Consider the following 15,600-nt stretch of genomic DNA (forward strand, 5'->3'; position numbering starts at 1 on the left):
AGCCTCTGCTCTACCTAGGCACACACCGTCAGGTCTAATTGTGCAGGTTAAGTACAGGTTCTACATACATATTCACTAGATTCCTGAGAAATGTTATACATATTCATTAGTTTTCCGGGAAACTATTAACATATGTAAATATCCTTTACGCAGGCGCATTGAAGGTCTCTGGTGGTCTTCAGGAGTCCTCTGGTGGTCTTCCATAGTCTTCCTCACTTGTCCGCTATTTGACCCTCCTCAGGTGATTCTGCGCAGTATGGTCCTTTACATGTTTTGATACCTTAGTGCTTGTTAGTGTTCTTATTATCTAAGTTCTCATTAGTGGTATAGCACCATATGGTTAGTTTAAGCTAAATTATCTACAAGGATGGGAACAAAAGGCAGGAGTTCTTATCTTTTCTGGCCTTACCTATTCAAGCAAGGCCTCTACTTGTGTCTTCTTAACAAGATCGTAAATTCATCGAACACTTAATTAAGTCTTGTGATCGCTCTTGGTTCCTTCTTGCTCATCATTCCTAAGTACCAGTACCAGTCTCTGACAGGCTTAATCCTTGACAAACACCAGTCCTTGGTATGTAAAGTTACAGAGAGATAATCATTAAGCAATAAGCAGTTTGTTCTCTATATCAATCCCCCCCCTTTTTTCTTTAAACCTTTGCAACTATAGGATTCCGCTACTTCTGAGAGACCGTGTGAAGTATTTTTCGACTTCTACTTGATGTCTGATTTTATTTCGTTTCCAACTTTTGTAATTCCCTACTGTTATATGGCTTTTGCAAGAACTATATACATACTCTCCTACTTCCCTTAGGCCTACGGTTATACAAGATCAAGCAAAACGGTTAAAGATTACATATGCAGAGAGGGTCACATTTCACCATGCGGCCCTATCGTTGTTCTATATTGACATGAATCAGGTTAATATATTTCACAATTGGGTTTATTTTCATTTGTCAAACCAGGCCAGTTATCCAGGAGCTTTTAGAACAAGTATTCAAGTTTATAGCGCAAAACTCTTTGCATGACCGCGTACTGCGCATTTATTTAGCCAGCAAGGTACTCTACAGTGTGACAAAGCTGGGAAGGAGCACGTTCTCCTGCCCAAAATTTTGGACATGGCGGGGGGTTCCCCTGCAGTGCTGCCTCATGCAGCACAGAGAAGTCGCTTGCCCTCCTGTGAGATAGGAAAATGGTGACTTTCCCCATGTAAAACGCTTTGAGATCTAAGGATGAAAAGTTGTGCCATGGGGAAACTAAGGCACGGATGGGGAAGTGACTTTTGTGTGGTGTATGGGGCAGGCGGTGGGGTTAAAGGATTAAATATCAGTCAATAAAAACTACAGCTGACGTTGTCTTCTCGGATGGTGTGGAGCCGGCCTGCCGCTGGGCCCTCGGTGAGAGTGGGGTGGGGGGTGGTTTCCACACACGGCTGAGGAGGGACTCAACCAGCCGCAGCGGCTGCCGAGAGCCGGGCGGCAGTGCGCCGACGGAAAGGCAAGGAACCGGTATACTCCCCGAAAGGGCAGCTTTTAAAAATATAAAACTAAACTTAGGGAAGGGGGAGAGGCCACAGCCTCGCTTAAAAAAAAAAAAAAAAGGGGGGGGGGGGGGAGAGGGGAAATTGTAACTAGAAAAGCCCCCCCCCAAGCCCAGGAAGGCGAAGCCCGTTGTCTCCTGCCCCCCACCCGCCACCACTCGGCGGTCGGTCTGCCCCCTCCGCGCGCCGCCACCCCTTCACCGCGGCGCCTCGGCCCGCGCCTCCCGCCACCGCCGCCGCGCGCGCCCTTCCCGCCGCCGGCCGCGCAGGCCCGCCTCGCCGCCTGACGGCGCTGCCCTCGGCGCAGGCGCAGGCCGGGGCGCAGGGAGGGGGGGCCGGAGCGGCGCCGCGCCGCGCCCTCGCTCCGCGTCCCGGGCGGTGTCTCAGTGCAGCCATGTCTGGCGGCGCGAGGCGGCGAGGCGGGCTCGGTCGGCGGCGCCCTCTGTGAGGCGGCGGCGGACGAGCGGCGGCGGCGGGCATTCATGTCGGCGGCCAGGGATTAGCGCGGCAGACACCGAGCCGAGCGGAGGGGCCGGTCGACCCGTCGCCCCCTTCCCGCGGGGTCTCCGGTGGGAGAGAGCCATACCCGGCTGGCGGGGGCGGGAGGACATGGCTGACCGGAGCGCGCCGAGCTGCCACCTGCGGCTGGAGTGGGTCTACGGCTACCGGGGTCACCAGTGCCGCAACAACCTCTACTACACGGCAGCCAAGGAGATCGTCTACTTCGTGGCGGGGGTCGGTGTGGTCTACAGCCCCCGGGAGCACCGGCAGAAATTCTACCTGGGGCACCAGGACGACATCATCAGGTACCAGCGCCGCCGCCGGGCCGCATCCCGCCGCGGGCCCCGGCCCCCTCTGGGCGCCCCGGCCCCGCAGCCCGGCTCGTCCCCAGCCCGCTCCTCCCGCCCCCCTGGAGCGGGGCGCGAGTATCCCCCGCGCCGCCGCCTGCCCCAGCTGCCGTCCCGGGTTGCGCCGGCAATCGGCCCCCCGCGTCCAGTCAGCGCTGTGGGGATCCGGGGAGCGGGTCGAAATTCGTCAAGGGCAGTCAGCGCTTCCTCACGCCCTCCGCCCCCCCCCCCCCCCCCCCCGGGCTTCGCCGTGGGTGGAAACTGCCTGGAAATGGCTTTTGGCTGTCGGGTTTGACGGGCCGTGTCGTGTCCCCGCCACCGGTGCGCGGTGCCGAAACTTGTACGGGCGCTTGTGCGCCGGGGTGCCCGCGGGGCACGGCAGCCTGAGGGTCGTTGCTCGGTCCCCGGCCGCCCCTGAATGTCAGAGGGCCGGCGGGAGGAGAAGGAGTAATCTCGTGTGTGCCCTGAAGTACTTGGGCTGCGGAGGAGGTTAATCTGCAGCAGGTAGACCTTTGGCTCACGTTTAAACGGTGACGATTACGTGCGGAATTAGTGGCCTGCCTGTAACTCCTGCAACTTTTAGGGTTATCTTAAAAGATCGGCCCTTCTTGCAAAACTGAGGCTTCTGTAGCTCAGTAGTTCACTTGGCAGTGAATGCTATCAGGTGCTGAAGTTCATAAAAAAAAAAAATTACAAACTGATGTTGCAGAAGAAATGTGCTGGTGTTATTTCTTAAATGTATTTTCACTCTAAGGATGCTTTTGTAAGCCTAGTGGTGTTGTGAGAGCAAGGAGAGCATTTCAGGAGTATGAAGGGCAGATGTGAGCCTGAGTCATCAATCCTTTCCCTTCCAGTAGGTGTCATTGCGGACAGACGTTAAATTCTGATTTCCTTTGCTCTTCCTGTTGGGGTAAGAGCTAGCAGTAGACAATTTTGTAGGTAATTTGTAGCACAAAATTTGTTTTCATGATGCTTAGTGCTCCAAGGCATACCATACCCTCTATATGAGTTACTCGTATGAGTAACAGGTATTGCCTGCGGAGAGCAGAATAGATGCTATGTTTTTCATTTAAGCTTTTAGACACACTAGAAAACCTGGTCATAATGGCTACTTTTTTTTTCTTTGTTTATATCTTCTTATTGAATAAATTTAAGTAGTTTTGAACTTTAGCTGGGAATGTCCCTTAGAAGGGTGTCATGTCTATAGTATATTTCTCCTTGGTACTAAAAATGTGGAGAAAAAAGTAGGCAGACAAGGTACCATTATAGATTGTTGTACTAGGGGTGTTGAATCAGCAGTTTGAATCACTGTTATTTGCATCATTTAATGCTTTAACATTCTCATTTTAATCCAGGAAAAAGTATTTTTTAAGAACTGCTAGCCATCTCTGATGTCAGGTGTTGCAGGAAATCCAGATCCGCAACTTCCCATTAAGCTAAAGAAGCGGTGGCTCATTACTTGTTCTAACCTAAGGTCCAAGGCTGCCGTAGTGTAATATTACACATTTAATATCACGCATTCAGGAGTGCTTCTGAATGACAGTGTTCGTTTCAGTAGGACTTCTTACAGTATAAGAATTATGTGCTTTGAGCTACAACTGGGGAAGTTGTTTATGTTTTCCTGTGGTAACAATTTCCTGCTCACTCACTCTCAGTTTTGGTACAATGTGCTACATTTGGCCAAAATGTGACAGAACTCATTATTCAGAATAGTACTAAACGAAAAAAATCTATCAAAAGTCAGCAAACCAGAGAGAAAGAATATAATGACTTTATCTGATTTGTATGGGGATGTACTTTAATTTGTATGGTACCAGAACCCAGCGTGCTGGAGTTGTTCCTGCTTTGAATTGTACTGATGTTGAGAGAATGTAATTCTGTTAAAGCATTACAATTTTATTCAGTTAGTTTTGCATGTTTCTTAAATGCAAAAGCTATACAGAAATGTTAGTATGCTTAAAGAAGAATGCTCGATTTAAAAGCAGCATGGCTATTTCTGATAGTAAGATTAGACTTGTAGTGATCAGTGTTGCACTTGCTGCTTTTTCTAAAAGTGACATGGTACCATTTGAATGTCATCATCCCATGCTTTTCCTCACTAATCTTGGGTACCTAGACGTGGTAGTTCTCAATATTTAAAGCAGTAGGAAGGTCAAGTGTTAAAAAAATGGATTTTTAAAATACTAGAACACAGGTGCAAAAATGGGATTATATGCTACAGTAATCAGTGTCACTGAATTTTCTCTCTGAAAATAGCAAACTCAACTGTTGTATTGCAAAAAAAAAATAATCGTATGTTGTGTGTTTTAATAGGCTGAGCAAGTGCCATCTGAATGCTGAGGCATTTGTGATGTTTTAGTGAAAGCAATGAGAGGATTGAGTGTCTTTTTACAAGTATGGGATTTCATTTGTGAAAGCAGGTCTGGTGTCTGAAAATCTTATATATTTAAAGAATCAAACTTCCATGAGCACAGCTCCATAGCTACAAAGACTAAGCAGTATATATTGCATGCTACATGGTGATATTATTAGTACTTTTCATTATGAGAACTTTTATATCATTAGCATGCTTTGGGTGACATTCTAATTTTAAGCATCAGTCAGGAAGAGAGGAATTGCAATTCTTAAATCAGAGACCAGTTCTTTATCTTTAATAATAGAAAACAGTATTAGATTAATGGACAGCTAGAGGATATTTTCCTTTGGAAAATTTCTTTCTAGCACAGGCAGTTAGTTTGTCTTCTGCTGTGAAGTTTTACCTCCTTTTATTAAACAAAAACCTATAAAACTGCTGTACCCTATAAAACTGCTGTTTTTTATATGATCAGATGTTTTAACATAATTTATTTCCTTTTTAAATGTCTAATCTCAATTTTAATCACAGTGTCCACCCCCCCCCCCCCCCCCCCCCCCAGCCTCAGTTAACTGTGTACTGAAAATATGAGAGCTCTCTTTCAGTGTTTTGTCCCTCAGTTCTATCGAACAGTCTTTTGGAATAGAAGAGGGTAATTAGGATCACTTGGGACCTCTTTTATTAGTCTGGTTTTTGGATTGAACAATCTCAGTCATTCAGCTCCAGTCTGTCTCTAAAAGGACTTCTCTTGCCTTCTGGTGAGCTTTTGTCTTTTATCTTTTGGTTTTTATATCTTCTGAGAATTACTTTCCAGAAATCAACCCACTATTCTGGAGGATAGAGAGTATCATGTTTTCGATCTTATTTATCTCTCATTTCTTATGCATCTGCAGATTGTTACTGTTGAGGTCCTGGGTGTGTGCAGATACTTGTGGAACATGTCACTTGGATGCAGAAGTGCTTTGGAAATTTGCATCTTTTGGGAGTGCTGATAACTGAGGTTTTTTCTTGCGTTTTTAGGAGTAAATGAGGAAAATCTTGTTCATGAAATCTCAGGTGACTTGCTTTGATAGTGCCATCCATTGCCAGCAGTGTAACTTGGATGTCTGCTGTGTTTGTAGAAGATAAGATCCCCCATCCAGCCTGGGCTGTATATATGTGGGAGATACTAATTTTGAATGAACATGTGAATTATTCCTGCAAAGTTACTGATTTAAACTGCGTGTTCTGTAGGATTTCATAAATCACCGAACTAGCTTGTGAGGTGTAGATTGGTTTGCTTTACGGTAGATGAGGAAGAAACAATGTCTTGGTGTGTCCAGGTTAGATCGATCCTTCCTTTGTTCTCTCTTTGTAGTTTTTGTGGTTTAGAGGAGCATATGTTATTTAATGTAGGCTGTCCTTCCCTTGTCTGAGAGACCTTAGGGTGATCATATTTAATCCTGATCTGTGTAAAGATTTCAGAAGATGCCCCCTCAGAGTATTAACTTGTCATATTGGAAACTGATGCTCATGTTGAGCCTCCTTATTTGTCTGAGCTAGCTAAAGCGTGTTTATGTACTTTACTTTCTCTGATGGAAGGTGAGAAAATTGGAAACCCTGAACTCATCCACCTTTTTAAATGGCTGTCTGCTGGCAAAAGCCTTTGATGTTACCAGGACTGTTCTCTATGCTGACATGCTCCAAGGAGAGTTCTAGGATAATTTTTTCTTTTGATGCATTTTTTTCTTTTTTTTTTTCTTAATGCTAGCCCTGTGACCATCTTTTTTAGTGAGCTTTGGAGTGTTGGAATTTTACTGGGAATTAACTTTTCACCTGGGATCAGTGATGCTATTTAAAAGCAAAAGCAAAACCTGAGATCAAACCAGTGCATCTTTTTGAGATCTTTAACAGACTTGGCAAAAATGCACATTTTGCTTTCCATGATGTCTGTTCTTCAGTTCAAACTTTAGCACTCATTCATAAGTCTGTCCTTGTGCACCGTTATCTCTATGCCGGTGCAAAACAACTGCACAACCATGCAGGTCAAAGATAGAAGAGGAACTACTTTTCTCTGTCAAAGTGAGACAAATTAGGAAGAGTTGCTGTCCCTCTCCTACTACTTTTAATATCTATCATGGGAGTTAGCTGGCAAGTAATAGTGCTGTTGCATATTCTTCCTAGAACTTTATCACCAGTAAACTGTGACTACTTGATTAAGATGTCTGTGATACATTTAGGTTTTGTTGCTAAAGATAGTAACCGCCGCATCTTGTGCTAGAAAAAAATGCTTGAATTTCTGCTGATAATGCCATCTCTAGCTCTGCTGTAGAGCAACCATAGGCTGTGTCTAATAAGTTAATTTCCCTACTTGTCTAGAAACCTGTGTATTTTTCCTTGTCTCAGACTAAGTTGGGGGAAAGAAATCATGCATTGTCTGCCCTAGGACTCATGTGGAGTTCTGTTTTTAAGGCAGACAGAACTTAAAAAATTATTCAGAAGACATTAAAATTCTTTATTATTAGGAGTTCTAGTACTAGAAACTTAATAGATTCCATGCTACAAAGACAGAGGAGAAAGAAGTTGGTACTACCTTCAGTTTGGTTAAAAACATCTGGTTCTTTTTGCTTTTGTGCCTCTCTGTATCCAAGACTGGAGAGAGGTGAATTGCATGCTTACAGAAAGCAGAGGTATGTGCAAGACAGGTAGAAAGAATGACAAAGCATTTCCCTGTGTTCTGACAGAGATAGGGTTTGGCTGTTTTCAGCAAAATAGTTTACTTGTCTAAATCACAGCTTTTGTTAAGACAGGTTTTCTTATTTGTTGTGGTGAACTCTGTAGGAATCATCTTGGACTTTGTTTCCCAAGGAGAAAAAAAAGAAGCAGCAAAAACTCTGGCCACTCTGAACTGTGGTCTTTCTGGGCACTTTATTTAAGACTGTCTTTTTTCTATTTTTCAGAATTTGGCTCAATCTACAAGGGATGGTCCTGCCTGAAATTCTGTGATCTTGCTCCTGTATTCTACGGCAAAATAAACCATTTCTTTCTAGTGTCAACATTTCTGAAAGTCTGGTGAAAATCAAAATCATTAAAATCATGTCTGTGCTGTCCACCAACTCTGTTTGAAGGAGATTTTTCTACCTGTTGCACTCTCAATGTTAGTCTAACTGTCAGCATCTAAGAAATTGTTGGACTCTGTCAGCTGCTTTCTAAGACTGCTACTAGATAATGCTCTCCAGGAGGCAGGTCCAGGCTTCCTCTGTGTGGCTGTCAGCTGTGGTTTGCAAACAGAAATTCTAGCCATGCAGTGATTAGTCACATCCTAGTTCTGAATGACGACTCTGGTCTTTTCCTCATTCTCTCTGTTAACTATGCATTGTTATGACTTTGGATGACTAGCTGTTGGACTTTTTCTGTAAAGATGCTGTGTATTTCTACCACCTCATTGTGTCATTCTGCCTTTCTTTGTTCCCTTTTCATTAGAACCATGTCATGAGAAAACCTTAGGAAAGAAGCTAGTATCTTTTCTCAGAAAAAGAGCCAAACAGAAGGTTTCATAAGAATGTAGAGGGAAATTATTTTACTTCTGTCTTTTCTATTCCTCTAGTAGACTGACACCCTAAGATCCATCTTAGTTCTCAAAACCCTCAACAAATAATTCAAGTAATTGAGAGTTAGGGTATCTGCTGTCAGGTTTATTGTCTTGTTCTTGTCTGGAATAAAAGGTGTATGTCTCTGACCTAACTCCAGATGACAGTCAAGCACAAATGTTAAGTGATAACTATTATGTACAGCTACAAAATTGTATGAGATGGAATTCTATAAATTGTTTTGGCAGCAAATCTATGAATTTTCACCAGAAATTTCACGATTAATTGTGTATTTCAGATTCCAGGGAATGTAACTGAATGAATACCACAGTTGCCACATGAGGAGAAATTTCTTAATTATCCATTACGTGTGCAACCTCTTCCGTCTTTTGAATTACTAATGTGATAGATGAAAAATGACCTTCAGCATGTTCTGGTGAGGAATTCTTTGTATGCCCTTGAATTCTATGCAGTCCAGATCTTTCCTTCTAGAAGAGAACTCTATTGTTTATTTATTTACAGAAATGTAATCTCCCAAATTATTTCAACAATCATAGCCTTTGAAGAAGGCCAGTCATCCACCTTTGGATCCTCTAATAACTTTACTGGAGGAAGACTGGAGTAAAATACATCTTACACTTATGCCTCAAATGTGAAATGGGTCGTACATAGAAACACCTCAAAATGTTGCTTGTATAATACGTAGGAAACCTACAAGGTGCATACATTCTGGATTATTAGGGATAGTCCTGGGAAACCAGTCTTTGTTCTTAAGTCCCAAGGAAAGTCTTTGGTAGGAATCCTTCCCCTCTACTCAGCACTGGTGAGGCTGCACCTGGAGTACTGTGTCCAGTTCTGGGCTCCCCAGCAGAAGAGAGTTACGGTGCTACTAGAGGGTCCAGTGAAGGGCCACAAAGATGATTAAGGAATTGGACCATCTCTACTGAGGAAAGGCCGAGAGAGGTGGGACCACTTAGCCAAGAGAAGGCTCAGAAGGGATCTTACCAATGTATATGAATACTTGAAGAGAAAGTGCAAAGAAGATGGAGCCAGGCTCTTGTCAGTGGTGCCCAGTGAGAGGTCAAGTCGCCTCCCAACCAAAAATCAAAATTGGAGCCCCGAGCTGAATAGTGGGGTCTTCCAGAATTGGAAGGTCAGTTCCAAAGCTTTGGGATTTTCGACTACAAACATCCATTTATGATCTTCTTTCCACACGCAAATTCAAATAAAAATAATTTCGAGTAAGTCTATAGTTAAGGAAATTATTTTCAAAATTATTTTTTCTTGAAGAAAATTAGACATTGAGAATAGGTTGTGTTTTTTTGATATGCAATGGAATGTTTACTGTGAAACATAATAGCTTTAATAGTTTGTTTTCTGCAAAGAAGAGCAGGCTTTGGAGTGTGTGCTGGTGCATCTCTGCTCAAACGTGACAACTGGGGTTCATTCTCCATGCACACTTGATGAGGAAACCATGTTGTTGCTTCAAAGGATGAAAGCAATCTAATGGTGAAATCACGTAACGTGTACCATTCCAAGAGGTTTATTGCAGCAACCCAAATCACTTGAATCAATTAATTCACCAAGCTAATGTACTTCTTTGTGAATAAGGCAGTCTCCTTTTCTGAATACAATATTTTGAGGGACTGATTGTTTTTTTTTTCCCCAGAAAGTTTAGATTTGCAAATTAAAAATCAAGTCTTCTCCTTAGCTTATTCTTAGGCTTATATGGTGGCATGTTTGTTTTGTTTATACTAAAGATAAATCCATCTACTCTCACTTTGTCATCTCCAGATGTTCTTTAAGGGCATAATCAGTTTATTTCCCTCCATTAAAAAACTCATGACTTAATGGGACCTAAATTATGTCATAATTAAACTAATCAGTCCTCCTGTGAGCCTCTAGCTCAAGTATCTTTTGACTAGCTATCAGGCAAAAATGGCATTTCTTACAGCAGAAGTAATTGCTGGGACAAGGAGTGAGGTAGTTACTCTGCTGACCTCTTCATTTTATACCATTGGTCACAAGGACAAAGTCCCAGTTAAGCTCTGTCCAGCTTTTCATGTTAAGTGATCTCAAATTGTCAAATGTGTAAAAGAGAGAAGATTTGTGTTCATATCTTAAGCAGATCAGAGGGAGGGAGGAGAGAGAATGATCTGCTTTTTCCTTGAGAAAACCATGTTTTCTGGGTAGTTCTAGAGCTGTTCTGGAACACATGTTGTACCAGGCTGGAAGACATCCTTTGAGGGATTTATTGTTGAATCTTCATTACAAGTTTTTTTTACTGAGAGCTTTGTGTGTTGTCTTTTTAAAATATCTTTTGCTTGGATTTGGTTTGATAAAATGAAAATATTTTAGGAATACAGAATAAATTTCCTGGATTCAGTTTTGAAATGGGACTGGAGTGTGCCTGTTTTTTAATATGCCTGCATACCACTGAAAACTTATTTTTCCTCATTAAAACTACATGAATAGAAATACCAAAAATATCCAACCAGAATTGAACATCTAAAAGATACTAGAAGTTGATTAAAGTAGATCAACACGGCAAGGAGCTACAGGCTTATGAGCTTGCCTTTGAGCATCATGCTTTTCATAGCCAACAGTCACATCACCTTCTGATCTGATTCTGTCAGCACTCACAGGCAGGTTCAGATCAGGTCAGTACTTAAATGAGAAAATGTCTTGGTGATGTAGAAAATGATTTTCTTGATTTGGTAGTTGGCTCTTTTTCTCAGAACTAATGCAACATGAAGCTCTAGGACAACATCAGAGAACAACAGGAAATATAACCAAAGGCTTAATAATGTTTGATCATTAAAAATTTTAAAGGATTTTCTGCAGAAATGTTGAGGTCTGCCCTATCTTTTAGCTTTTCCAAATTGCAGTCAAAGCAATTATGTTTCTGCTAGCCTATGTTTCCCATGTTTTAATTTGTTAGTCATCTTCTTGATATAGGTAGGAAAGTAGATTACTTTCCTGGCTGATTTTTTAACAGCATTATGAAGTTACCTTATTATTGTGTTTACAATGTTACTATGATAGTGATAGGCAGTACCTTAGCATGTTTGAATAAAATAATTCTTTTGAAGGGTTTATCTGAAGTCAAATGTTTGCGGTTTTTTAATGCAAAATTTGAAGTTCCAGTTAAGACATAAAATAAACTCCAGGTTTAAAAGTTAATTATTTAAGAGTTGATTCCCCCCCCCCCCCCCTTTAAGTGTTTCAGATTGAAAAACATAGTATACTAGTTCTGTCTGATATACTAAAAAATGAGTTTAGACTTTACTGTAATTATTAACACAAGCCCTGTAGGCTTTTTAAAAAAACATACTTTGCTTGAAACAAAACCTGAAATAATTACAAAACCTCCCCCAAAGAACAAAAATTATAAGAAGTTGTTTCTAGTTTTGTCATCTAGAATTTTGGGTTTTTAAAGTTTAAGCAGACATTGACATAAAGCTAAAAAAGCCAGATAATTTAGTTTTATATCTTATAATATCTCAAGGTTTTTGTTTTTTTACTTCAAAATGTAGTTTACCTAGTTCTTCAGAATATTATTATATCACTTGCAGAGTTACATTTGTGGTTTAGGACAGCACTTTTGTCTAGCATCAAGGACTTTTAAAAGAAAAATAATTACTACTCATACAAGTGGCAAAGTTGTCTAATCTGGCCTGATAAGGATCAGTCATATGTTCAATCTAAAATTTAGATTTCTTAAGGTATACTTAGAATTATAATGCTGTTGTAGTATTATCAAGGAAATTGGTTTATTCACAATGTATTTATTTGACTTGGAATATTCCATCTGTTGCTTTTGGTACTTTCACATGGTAGACAAAGTTATGAGCACTTGAAATAACTTGAAAACAAAAATAAAGTTATAATATTCCTTGAGCTTATGTGGACCAACTTTGATATTCATTAGTAGTTGGTACCTGAGTTGAGTGAAATTACTCTTGGAGACATCTTCATTACCCTGTGAACATGAAGAAAATCTGTCCTTTGAAGGCCCCATCCTGACATACCTACGCTGCATTTAAAGCAAGATGTCTTTGTGTGACCCTTTCTGTTAGAAAAACAGTTTTTTCTTTTTATTTTACCTAGCTGCTAGAGATACCTGTATTATTAAATCTCTAGAGAAATACTGTACCTCTTCTTCAGAATAACTTTCCTTGGCCTAGTTAAAAAAGACTTTCCTGTAACTGGGAATCCTCATTATTGTTGAGAGGCTTCCTGGTAGACTCCTCTTCTTTTGAATAGGATCTGTAAGATGGTGCCTGATGCTTATCCTTCTGTGAAAGCCCTGGGTATTCAGATATTACTTCAGAAGATAGTGGACAATCCTTCAGCCATTTTTCACAGTTTTCTAATTTCATGTCACTGCTTGATCTTCCAAGGTTTTTCAGGTGAGTTTTCTTTATAATGCCTATTGCTTTGGCCTGCAAACAGGATGGATCAAGACCCGTATCTGTATGCCCAGAGCGGTCTGGTTATTTTGCTTTAAAAACACACATTATTTCCTCTCGTTTTAGCCAGAAAAAAACCCCCTTATTTTAACTCCCATCCTAACAGCGATGTCCAACTTCCTATTGGTTAAATATTCATGGGATCATCTTTGACAAGTATTTTTGGGGGCTCACTTTTTGGAGGTATCTTGGTATTGTTTGTCTGTGGATTAGCATTGTTTTGCATCAGAATGATATTTCTATGCTGAAAAGCAGTGGATTCATACAACGGGAGTAATAAGTCCTCTTGAGCTGTGAAATGCCTCTTTTTCTGAGCTAAGCCAGTTTCTTCACAGGAATTTTTTTACTTTAGACTGTCCAAATAGAAACAGAATTACTAGGTTTTGAGATAGGTACGTGGAAATAAAAGAATCTTCAACATAATGCTTCAGATCAGTTCCAAGAGATTTCTCTGCGTTTGATTCAGCTAACAAACTGCTGGGATGCATATCCAGTCTCAGAACCAGGACCCCATCTTCAGAAAATCCTCACCTATGCATCCTTTTAGAACAACCTGTGCCTGATCAGTGGATAGTGGGTAGGATTTGTGGCTGGCACAGGAGGACACCTAAGCAGACCATGGCATTCTGTTCAGATTTGAACTTTCCTCTTCACAAGGATTGCTGTGGTTTGGAGTGGATGTTTCTTGGGGGTTTGAATTCAAGAGTCAAATGTCCCAAGAGTTAGTGCCGAAACTTTGGAGACAATAATGTAGTTTTGAACAAAGTGATCAGGTTTATAGGTACCACAGGTGGTACTTTCCACTGATGGTTTAGCCAGATCCATGACAGATGACATGCAGGGAAATTTTTCATTTGCCTTTTACATTGTGTTGACTACAGGATGTATTAAAATTTAAACTTCCTTTGGCTTCATACAAGGTATGTTTATTACATATTTGGCATAAAATTATATGTAAATAAAATGCTTGATTCAGGTAAAGGTTTCAACTGAAGAGAAACAAAACTGAGGCAAAGGACCAGACCTAATAATAAGGCAAATGTGTCCAAGCTGAAAATCATGTTTATAAAGTGCTTATAATTATAGTAAAAACATTGTATTCTCACCTCTAGCTCACACTTTTCACTCCTGATTACGTATTGTATTTTTTTCTTTACTGGAATTGGAGAATTAAATTTGTAGATATGACATAGTTTTATAACAATAGTCTAAAAGACTAGATGGAAGAGAATTGTTTTACTGCTTTGCTGCTTTGTATTTATGGGCTACGTTTCTTGTGACTAAATCTAGTTGGATATAATGTTAAAAATATCAGTAACCCTTCAATTTTCTGAATTATAGAGTAACTTATTTTAATAATAAAGCTTTGAAAGTGTCAGACTGTGATATTGTGCATGCAAACATTATGCATACATACAAAGGGAAAAAAAACTCCAAAACATACTTAAGTAGAAGTCAGTTAAAAACATTTATGCATTTTAGTAATTTAAGGTGAGTGGTGGTGAGATGTGTCCATTTTATTGAGGCAGCATGCACACAGAATGAGTGGATCAATTCCATGTTTTGGTTAGCTGACAACTGTATAAACCTTATCCTGACTTTTAGAACTGTGTTAATCCTTGTTCCCTGCTTATAATCCCTCTACAAGAGCAAGCAAGGTGTATGATGCTTTATTTTAGATCAAGACAAGGCATCTGACAGTGTTTGGAAATTGCCTGAAGATTTATTGTGGTGAGTGTGACATTTTAAGCTAAATAGTCTTCCAGAGTACTTACAGAAATAACAGGAAAATTTGAAGAACTGGTAAATGTTTGGTTTGGTGTTTTTTAGATCAAGGTTGCACTTTAGATGATATTTCCATTTTTAGTTACAGATTCCTTTTTTGCTTACTGCTTTAACAATTGCTGTTTCTTCTACCATAGAAATTAATACCATAAAAATAAATAGCCTTTGGAACATTATTCAGTAATATATGAATGTTATCCATCTCCTTTTTAGTGGTTTTTAGTAGTTAAGTTCATGAGCCCACATGTGCAATAGCTTTCATTGCTTACCAAATACATGTTGACCTTGGAGTCCCTTTAGTGTTCTTGCATATTCCCATGCTTCTTTCATGTTTTGTTTACGCTTCTGGTACATGTGGGGTTTTTTGTTTGTTTCAGCAGACAGTCTTTCATGTAAATGCTTCTGTTCTGTGGCCTCCATCACATTTTTATAGTTTTTCTAAACGATGGTTCAGATGTTGTCCCAACTTTAAGTGGTATCCTGGCTCATTTCATCTTTCTGGGCATGACGTTAGATGCTGGATGGTAAATTTGAGACAAATGTTATAGGATGTCCTTGGCTTTCCTTCTCTGTAGGAAAACACCTCTGACTAAAACCTTTGGAATGCCTGTAGGCCTGGTGTTCTCAAGAGCTCAGGAAGAAATCTAGTGTATCTGCAGTCTCCAGGATTGGCAAGATAAAGATTGTCTTAGTGCTCTCTTCTGCTCTAAACGTTCTTTGGTTGGCAATGAAATACAGTCCATTGAAGCACAGAATATTGTACTTCTTTCAGCTTATTTCACTAGGAGCTCTGCCACTGCCTTCTTCCCACCATTCCTTATTTTAAGCCAACTGCTAATTTTATCAGGGTGACCTTTCTCTATAAAAGAAAAACCTTTCAAAAGTTGTCACTAATTATTCTGTGACTCCACTCTTGAATATTCAGATGATAAATCCTCACATAGTCAGATAAGTTTTTCATAATACATCTCATAGGAGAGAAGACTGAATTGCTGTTTAATATACTTGTTCAGAAATATGAAAGAGAATTGTACGA

General features: G+C 40.6%; 1 protein-coding gene across 12 annotated transcripts in view; it reads left to right on the forward strand.

The window, feature by feature from the left end:
• The first annotated feature begins 1,877 nt into the window (after nt 1-1,877).
• Nucleotides 1,878-15,600, forward strand: part of EML5 (EMAP like 5) — a 120,516-nt gene continuing 106,793 nt past the window's right edge. For all 12 annotated transcript variants that reach the window (XR_005933647.1, XR_005933649.1, XR_005933648.1 and 9 more), the window contains exon 1: nt 1,878-2,343. Coding sequence is in view for 9 of the 12 variants with exons in the window: in XM_030030146.1 (XP_029886006.1) it covers nt 2,147-2,343 (197 nt within the window). In the remaining 3 variants the exon portion in view is untranslated. The remainder of the gene's footprint in view (nt 2,344-15,600) is intronic.

This window comes from Aquila chrysaetos, chromosome 2 (assembly GCF_900496995.4).
Source record: "Aquila chrysaetos chrysaetos chromosome 2, bAquChr1.4, whole genome shotgun sequence".
Lineage (NCBI taxonomy): Eukaryota > Metazoa > Chordata > Aves > Accipitriformes > Accipitridae > Aquila > Aquila chrysaetos.